Source organism: Stigmatopora nigra, chromosome 4 (assembly GCF_051989575.1).
Source record: "Stigmatopora nigra isolate UIUO_SnigA chromosome 4, RoL_Snig_1.1, whole genome shotgun sequence".
Taxonomy (NCBI): domain Eukaryota; kingdom Metazoa; phylum Chordata; class Actinopteri; order Syngnathiformes; family Syngnathidae; genus Stigmatopora; species Stigmatopora nigra.
In genome coordinates this window covers 1887752-1897890 of record NC_135511.1, presented here as the reverse complement: position 1 = coordinate 1897890, position 10139 = coordinate 1887752, and the positions used below count along the sequence as shown (strand labels likewise).

General features: G+C 43.0%; 1 protein-coding gene across 2 annotated transcripts in view; it reads left to right on the top strand.

Annotated features, from left to right (window-relative positions):
• The first annotated feature begins 3329 nt into the window (after positions 1-3329).
• LOC144195161 (solute carrier family 12 member 2-like) overlaps positions 3330-10139 on the top strand; it is an 89292-nt gene continuing 82482 nt past the window's right edge. For both annotated transcript variants that reach the window (XM_077714587.1, XM_077714586.1), the window contains exons 1-2: positions 3330-3448; positions 7541-7936. In XM_077714587.1, coding sequence (XP_077570713.1) covers positions 7550-7936 — 387 coding nt within the window. In that variant the 5' untranslated portion in view covers positions 3330-3448; positions 7541-7549. The remainder of the gene's footprint in view (positions 3449-7540; positions 7937-10139) is intronic.

Here is a 10139-nt window from a genome sequence, read left to right as displayed (position 1 = left end):
ATAACAATTTTATAAAATGATTTTATTTATAGTCACGGTGGGAAGTGGGGGGGGGGGGGCGCAAATAGTTTTCTTCTTGCTAGGGGGGGCCTAACAGAAAATAATTGAGAAGCACTGGGCTAAATCCATGTGGTATGGGGGCTTCGAGAAGGGTGGCTTCCCGCTCGGTCCATGATGTTCGGATCATTTTGTTATGATCACACCGTGTCGTTGTGGCGCGATCGAGAAAGGATTAGGACCCAGTCGCAGGAAAGCAGGTGGAGTACGAGGCAATTGGCTTCAAAATAATAACTTTAATAACTTAGGAGGGATCTCACGAAGGACTTGTGGCGCGGAAACGTAACCAAACTGGAAACAGGAGAACGAGTGGTATCAAGGAGGTAGCGTGGCTGCATGGCTCTTGGACCTATGCAGTGACATCCAGGAATATGTGTTATGATCGCGCCGCGTAGTGCGACGCGATCGGAGGGGAAGTTGAACCCAGATGCAGAGTCGCCGAAGTAAATGGAAAGGTGAGGCAGATCTGTAGCTCTTGTAGGTTGATTTAATAAACGGGGTAACATAACATAACCAACTTGGCTTGACCACTCATTTCAAAACGAAAAGAACATGCGGCGTGGCGTCAATGGAAACGGCAATGACTACGAGGAAAAACAGGAACGAAACCAGAACGATCCGACGGCGTCCACAGAAAATCATAATGCTTAAATACCAAAAATAAACTAATCACGTAATTAGTGACAGCTGATAATTATCGTGACGTCATGCCAGGAAAGGCAATCCAGCCACTCCTGACAATATGAAGGAATTGTAGGACTTGCAGGAATGATCCGAAAATGATAGTAGAACTAATTGGTTTTTAAATACAAAATCGGGAAGTAATCACATATTGATTGAGTCTGTTTTGTTAAGCAGGAATCACCTTGGCCAAATCCCTGGTTTGTGCAGAAGCCACAATATAGAGAAGGCAGGACACCCACCCCCTTTCCTTCTCAGAGGAATGCACATCTGGGAAACCAGGTCTCCCAAACCTAAGGGATGACATGTATGTGTTCATTCATATGTATTGTCTCTTTATTAAATAAATCAATTTCAGAGTATGATGCCAAGTTAATCGCGCAGCAAGGTCCTGCATCCACTGGGCCAACACGACACATAGCTAGTTCATGAACATTGCTCACATCTGGTCCACCCATCTGACCTGCAAAACAACAAACGTTTCCACCTGCCTCAGATGAGGCAATTCTTAAGGGGGAGAGTGGAGGCCCTAACAAAATCGATCCCCAAATGGCCATTGGCCGTTGTTTTGTGAGCACGGTTTGTCAAGTTTTACTGATGCCTTCATTGTTTGAGTTATTCAGTTGGTGGTTCCAATAAGCCTTACGAGACATCCAAATACCACCAATACTTAATAGAAGAGAAAAAAAATAAACAAGCAGTGGATGTCCAAAATGGTGTTGCGATGTGCCAATGGAGTATCTAAATCAGACGTGACCTATCCCAGGTTATATGGGGTGTGCTGTTCTTGTCTACATATTACTGAGTATATAACTAAAGTTAACATTATGTGTTCGTTGGCAGGTACTTTGGTTTCAAATACTATGAGTGCGTTAACCTACATTTTGTTATATTTTGAATATCAACAGTCTTCTACCTATTAAATTTGACCTCAAGAATATTGCTAAAAATTAAATCAGCTATACACTACAGTAATGCCATTGTTTGTGCCATCAGAATCACAAAGCTTGACAGACTAGTAACTAAAGGGGAAGGAGCTTTTGCGAAAGGTGAATTATGATTGGGACATATAGAGATACATAATGGGATTGGAAACCAGAAATTCTTGCTTGTAGTAGCAGTATGTGCTACCCACTTGACAACTCCACTGATGGCAATGGACAGCGATTTCTGTCAGCACTGCCAGCCCTCTGTTGCCATCAATGGAAATGAATGAGTTAACCATAGCTCTGTACTATAGAATATGGATGGTAACTTGAAGAAAGCACTAAAGATAATTTTGTGTTTCTGCTTCTGCTTGGTGACTTGGGAGAAGGCTGCTGTTGTTCTCATGTTAATGTGGACACACACCCTGGCAAGGTCAATGGTAGAACAATTGGTTGTCTTTGTTGTAAAGCAGATGTAATGTAATTTGTAATGTGACTGTAGTGAAAGTGCCTAAACTTCTTATTTGAAACTAACAAAAATATATTAAGCTTAACAATCAAAACTGAGACAAAATTTGAATTGAACATTGAAATCATTCACTTCACACGTGTTCTGGGATGTCGCCACGGAGGAAGGAGGGCAAGGGTGTGAAATGTTGGTGCTGCGGAGCTGGGCACATTGTTGGTGGATGACAATAGATCACTTGACTGTGGCAGCCCAGCATGTGACTTGCAGTCATAACAGAGATTGGACTACTTTTTATTTTAGTGTATTTTCTAAGTAGGAATACAATAAAACTATCATATCTTTCAAATTTAAATATTGTCATAAAAGTGTTATAAATAAATATGTTCAAATATTTTACACAGCTTCAAAGTAAATTTGCAGGAAAAGGCTTATGTTTATTATAATAAATATATTTTCATTAATTAAAAAACATTTATGAGAAGAGGCACCGACAGTGCAATGTTTCTCCTGCCTGACTTCAGTGAAGGCAGTGTGTGTTCGATTCCCACTGGTTGGCGGTGTGATTGCGAGTTTTTTTCATTGTACCCTGCGATTAACTGGCAACCAATTTGGGCTGTCGCCTTCCTACTGCCCAAGGTTGGTGGTTAAAAGCTACTGCACCCCCTGAGACTCGTGAAGATAAGTGGTAGATAAAATTAATTATTCGAGTGATACTTTTGGAAAGAGTTTCAGTACATATTCCGAATATACTTTATGGGAAAAACAATATTTTCAAATGTTTAAAAAGTTTTATTTATAATAATTAAAAGTAATCCTTAAAAAAATGTCACATATATAAATCACATTTGATGGAAATGTTTAAAAATTAACCATGAACATTTATGAAAAAAATTCATTCAACAAAAAGGAACAATAATATATTACATGAACAAGGACTTATTTTGAAAGTATTTTACACTATTCTTCTCTTTGGGATTATTTTCAATATATTTCAATATATTAGATAATGTAAAAAACATGATTTTTCAAATATATAATCAGTTTGGAAGTGCAAGTAGTAAATGTGATGTGATTTTTCTATTGCTTTTATTCTCACTCTTGTGGTCAACCCCACCATTGAAGGATTGTAGTGGTAAGGGGGATGAGACTGGAAGGGGGGCTTTTGCAGGAAGGGGTCCCAAATGACAATAGTCCACTTGTTTATCTTGCTTGTGTCACCCTCACAGTGACGGCGAACGAACTCCATCACAAACGTCTTTGCTGGGATTATCCCATCACGTTGTGAGTCAGGAATATTCTGAAAGGCCGTCTCCAGGTGGGAATTTTCAAAACAATTATCAAAAGCTGCTAAACTCTAATATAAATTGAACAAATGCGTATTTTATTTCATCTTTTCTTTTCATGTGAACTTAAATGTTAAAATCTGACTAAGAATTTCTATAAATATATATCCTTTAAAATAAAGCTATTAACTGTACTTGAAAGATTACATTTCATTTAGTAATTTTTTTGTGTAACAATAGAGCAGTGTTTCCCAACCACTGTGTGCCGTGAGCAATGGCCAGGTGTGCCGCGGGAAATTGACAGAAGTCATACAATGTAATATTCAGAGTGAAAAATTGATATGAATATAACAAGATTAAAACATGATGAACATTATATTTTAGATTATACTATTACAAGATTAAAATTGTTAAACTGTCATTTTGTTTCTTATTTTTGTCTAAAAGGAATGAATTTGTTCCGTTTCGAGGGCATCAACTTTTGGCGTCTGTGTGAGCACAATTTCTTTGCATAATATTGGGAGATTTAAGTAAAATTTGGAGAAAAGTCATAAAATGATGCGATTAAAAACATTACATTCCTTTTTTTTGTGTCCCTCGAACTGAAAGTTGTCCAGGGTCCATAGACCTCAACTTTTAGTGACATGAGGTCAGTGTGAAAAATTTGATTTGGGAATAATTTTGGAAGTTTATGTGATTCCTGCTGATAAAACATTGATGAGAATGACTATTGATAATATAGGCGACATACTTTCAAATTAAAAGACTTTCAGTAGGTGGCGTTCCTTGAGATTTTTTTCAATGCAAAATGTGTGTTGAAGTCAATTTGAAATAACATTATCGACAGATATAAAAAGGTTTTCTGGGATGCGATTCTGAAATCTAAAATAAACTTTGATGTTGGAGAAGGTATTTCCTTTATATAAAATTCTGAGTTTCTTTTAAATTTCATAATTAACATTTGAATTTGAACCTCACGGTTCTGTAACTCCCCTCCTCTCTTCCTCCCTAAAACTGAGCACAGGCTCCCCTCAAGACTGAGTCCTCTTCCGTACTCCCTGAACACATACGACTTTACACCAACCCAGTCTAACTCCATCATCAAATTTGCTGATGACACCACTGTGGTTGGACTCATCTCAAGAGGTGAAGAGTCAACCTACAGAGATAAGGTCAACAAACTGTCTTTGTGGTGCTCGGTAAAAAATCTCACACTGAACACCATGAAAACTAAAGAAATAATCCCGGACTTTCGCAAACACAGCACAGATCTGGCCCCACTCCTCATAAATGGAGTATGTGTAGACAGAGTCCAGTCCTTGAAATTCCTGGCAGTCCACGTCATGGATAAGCTCTCCTGGTCTACAGACACCACGGTTGAGAGCTGGGTGGGCAAGAGCTGGGCGGGCAAGAGTTGGGCGGGCAAGAGCTGGGCGGGCAAGAGTTGGGCGGGCAGGAGCTGGGCGGACAGAAGCTGAGCAAACAGGAGCTGGGCGGACAGGAACTAGGCAGACCGGAACTAGGCGGACAGGAACTAGGCGGACAGGAACTAGGCGGACAGGGGCTAGGCAGACAGGAACTAGGCGGGCAGGAACTAGGCGTGCAGGAATTCGGTGGGCAGGAACTGGGTGGGCAGGAACTGGGTGGGCAGGAGCTTGCCAGGCAGGTACTAGGCGGGTCAGCCGGCACGGGAAGCCTTGTTTGTGGATTCCGCACGGGTGCGACTGGTGGCCCAGGTGGCAAAGGGAGTATTTTGCGTGGCTTCGGCAGGTGGATTTGGGAGACTTGGTGCAGCATGGTCGGGCCAGGCTTCGGGACGGCCGAGGTCGGGGGAGGCGTTTGGGCGGGCAAGGTCAGGCGAGGTGTCTGGACGTGCGAGGTCGAGCGAGGAACTTGGACGGGCGAGGTCGAGCGAGGAACTTGGACGGGCGAGGTCGAGTGAGGAACTTGGACGGGCGAGGTCGAGCGAGGAACTTGGTCAGGGGCTCGAGCGTCCAGGCCCTCCTTCTGCGTCTCCCTGCGGCGCGGCGCTCGCCGCCTCCTCCAGGAGGAGGGCACAACATACCCGCCGCCACGTGGTAGCCCATTGTAGATTGCCAGCCGACACGGTGAAAGACCTTGCTGCTGCGGCTTCCCACAAAGACAAGTCGGGCGGCGTTCGAAACTCCTCCCTGAGCCTCCCCGCCGGCTGCCACGCAGTGGTCCAATGTAGATGGCCCACCGACACAGCCACCGGGGTAACCCAGGTCGGAGAAAGAAATACCTCCTAGTTGGGATTCCTCCACTGCTAGAACGTCTCTTAGGTGCCCACACCACGACATCATAAACTCTCCAAAAGATTTTGAGGGGCTTCTCATTGGATCCATATGGTGGGGGAGCTTTGAGAAGGGTGGCTAGCGTCGACACGAGCGTCGGCGCGAGCGTGGGTGGCGTCCCGCTGGGTCCATGATGGTCGGATCCTTCTGATATGATCACCCCACTGTGGCGCGATTGGGAATGGATTCGCACCCACGTGCGGGAAAGTAGGATTTGACAAGGTATTAGCTTCAAGACAACATCTTTAATAACTCAAAAAAGGGCTTTACAAAACAACAAATGCTTGGAACAAAACGGGAGCATACAGGAATATGCAGCAGCATGCCGGACGCATGCAGGAGTCTACAGGAGACAATCCGACCATGAAAACTAATTGGTGTTTAAATACAAAGTCAGGAGGTAATCACAGATTATTTGCAGCTGCTCTGCCTCTACGGCAGGCCAGGAGGGACAAAACGGGGCGCTCCTGACAACAGCAGTGGTGAAGAAGAAACGACTCCATTTCCCAAGGGTACTCAGGAGGAACAACTTTGACACTAACCTTCTGGCAACCTTCTTTAGAGCCAATATGGGGAGCATCCTGGCATACTGCTTTACAGTGTGGTACGCTGGAAGCACGGCAGCAGACCATGCAGGGAGTGATTAACACTACTCAGAATATTGTCAGCTGGTGTCTGCCCTCAATGAAAGACCTTGCCAGCCCTTGTTACCTCAGCAGAGCCGGTAACTTTGTCGGGGACCCATACCACCCTGGTCACAACGAGGTTCCAGCTGCTGCCGTCTGGCAGACGCTACAGGTCCCACAAAGTACGGACAAATAGGCTTAAGGACAGTTTTGCCCCCACAGCCATCAGGACTTGGAGAAGCACGACACACAATCCCTTTTGTGTAACTTCGGGGTCTGGTAACATGAAGGACGTTGGGTGATGATCTGCCTCCTGCTGGCTGACTGAAGGTAAGTGAGGAGACAGTGAGTGGTAAGTTATCCTTTTTTTGCTGGCATCTGCAAGGCAAACTTTTTCCGCAGCCACCAGGATTTGGTTGCGCTCGGGATGATGTGATGTATCCATCACGGCAGAGTGCTAACGAGTCTGAATATATCAAATATTTAGACTTTTTGACGGGAAAGCGCACTTTGTGGAGAAGCACCACCAAATTCGTCATACCCAGCTGGGTATGATGACAATTATGCTTTTGTCGAGTTGATGTTGATGACAAAGCCTATGTCTGATTATTATTATTATTCAATCACCGGAGTTTCGGGCCATACATATGGAAAATATGATGTTATAATGCCTGGAGATTTGAATTTTAACTGGCTCGACAAATCAAATCGGAGACAGTCTAAATCACTTATTACTAAATTTGACTTTACACAACTAATCAAAAGTCCCACTAGACTAATTAGTTGTTCCGAAATTCTTTTAGTTTTAAAAAAGCTTTGGTTGTTGTCTAAGAGGATCCTTAAGACGTATATATATATATATATATATATATATATATATATATATATATATATATATATATATATATATATATATATATATATATATATATATATATATATATATATATATATATATATATATATATATATATATATATATATATATATATATATATATATATATATATATATATATATATATATATATATATATATATATATATATATATATATATATATATATATATATATATATATATATATATATATATATATATATATATATATAAGCAACTTTTGCGCAGTTCACACAGAAAAACAACTTTGTTTCGAAAAACAGCTGAATTTGTCCTGTTGCTAGGTTTTGGAAATGTCTCGACGGAACTTCAGTCAAGGTGAGCCAGCGGAGAGTCGCTTTCATGTAGATGTGGTCCATGAAGACGAATCTAGAGTCCACACTCGGCCGGGCTTCAATGACCCTGGGGCGTTGGATAGTGCTTCCGACATCGATCATCCGCCAGATGTTTTCCTTGATCCGGCTGATGGGCTACGTAGTGACTCAGTGAGCCTGCATTCGACGGGAACGGGGCACACGCAGGCTTCAGACACACACTCCAACACTTATTACATGAGGACCTTCGGACACAACACCGTTGATGCCGTTCCCAATATCGACTTCTACCGCCTGACAGAGGCAACCCTTGGCGAGAAGATGAACAGACCTTCACTGGCTGAACTTCATGACCAAATCGATAAGGTAAGGATATATATGTCTTTTTTTTAAAATTCTTTAGTCATTTTCTGAAGCGTTTGTCTACAAAAGGGTCGCGGGGGTGTCGCATCTTATCCCAGCAACTAAGATGCGGTAAAATTTACATTTCATCGAGGGAAACAAGAATTTGACCACTAAGCAAAACAATGAATACTTGGTGTCAACACCCATCACTACGTTAGTACCTAATCTCATTCTCAGCCTATCACAGCTGTCTTCAGGCCAAAGGCGGTGGGACACCCTGAATAGGTGGCGAGTCGATCGCAGGGCACAAGGAGACGGACTAACATGCACACTCACACCCATACCTATGGGCAATTTAGAGTGTCCAACCTGCCTACCATACATGTTATTGGAATATGTGGGGAAACCAAAGTACCCAGAGGAGACGCACGCAGGCCCAGGAGAACATGTAAACTCCACACAGGTGGACTTGACCAGGATTTAACCCCAGAACCCTAGAGCTGCGAAGGCCGCTCTTTGTTAGGACATACAATGCATATTACTACATCAACCTCTTTAGAAAGTAATATTTTAATCATTAGGCTCCTCATTGACTCTCATTTCCAACTCCTTCAGCTCGTTCCATAGATCTTCCATATAATTAACGTCAGGACACAAGGTAGGCCAGGGGTTGGCAAACCAGTCCTCAAGGGCCGCTGTGGATGCAGGTATTTGTTCCAACCGGACAACACAGACAGTTTAACCAATGGGGTTTGTGCTGAAACAAGACACACCTGACAGAGATATTAAACAGTATAGATAGTGGAGATAGATGGAGATAGATGGAGATAGATGGAGATAGATGGGGATAGATGGAGATAGATGGGGATAGATGGAGATAGATGGAGATAGATGGAGATAGATGGGGATAGATGGGGATAGATGGAGATAGATGGAGATAGATAGATAGATGGGGATAGATGGGGATAGATGGGGATAGATGGGGATAGATGGGGATAGATGGGGATAGATGGATAGAGATGGATAGAGATGGATAGAGATGGATAGGGATGGATAGGGATGGATAGGGATGGATAGGGATGGATACGGATGGATACGGATGGATAGGGATGGATAGGGATGGATAGGGATGGATAGGGATGGATAGGGATGGATAGGGATGGATATGGATGGATAGAGATGGATAGAGATGGATAGAAATGGATAGAGATGGATAGAGATGGATAGAGATGGATAGAGATGGATATATATATATATATATATATATATATATATATATATATATATATATATATATATATATATATATATATACACACAAATATGTACATGTATACATACGGCAGGTCTTAATACTCAGTCAGTCTTAATACTCAGTCAAGAGCTTCGGAGGGACTCCACAGACTATGGCAGGGGTCGGAGGTGCTGTCCATGATGGACATCATCCTGGTCAGCATCTTACGTTCTCCTACTTCCTCCTCAGAGTCCAAAGGACAGCCCAGAATAGAGCTGGCCCTCCTTACCAGCTTATTCAGCCTGTTCCTGTCCCTCTCCGTGTTCCTGCTTCCCCAACAGACCACTGCATAAAAACTGTAGATGCCACCACAGTGTCGTAAAAAGTCTCCAGCAGTGTCCTGCACACTCCAAAGGACCGTAGTCTCCTCAATAGGTAGAGGCGGCCCCAGACCCTTTTATACAGGGTGTCTATTTTTGTGGGCCAATTGTTGAGACAAACACCCAGGTACTTAACATTCTCCATGATTTCAATGTCTGTCCCCTGGATGTTCACCTGAGTGGTCTGTTGAGGATTCCTCCGAAAATCAATGACCATTTCCTTTGTGTTACTGGTGTTGATGTTGCGGTGGTTTTGCCTACACCAGTTAACTAAGGCTGGAATGACTCCCCTGTACTCTAGGTCATTCCCGTCCATCAATCGTCCAACAATAGCGGTGTCGCCAGTGAACTTCTGGAGGTGGCAGGTGTCTGTATTATGTTTGAAGTCTGATGTGTAGAAGGAGAAGAGGAGTGGGGAGAGCACTATGCCTAGTGGGGCCCCCGTGCTGCAAGCTACCACATCAGATGTACAGTCCTGAAGTCTCACATATTATGGTCTGTTAGTGAGGAAGTCAATGATCCATGCGGCTTGGTGGTTCCTTACTTAAGCCTCTTCCAGTTTCCCTCTCAGTAGGACCGGTGGAATGGTGTTAAACACACTGGAGAGGTC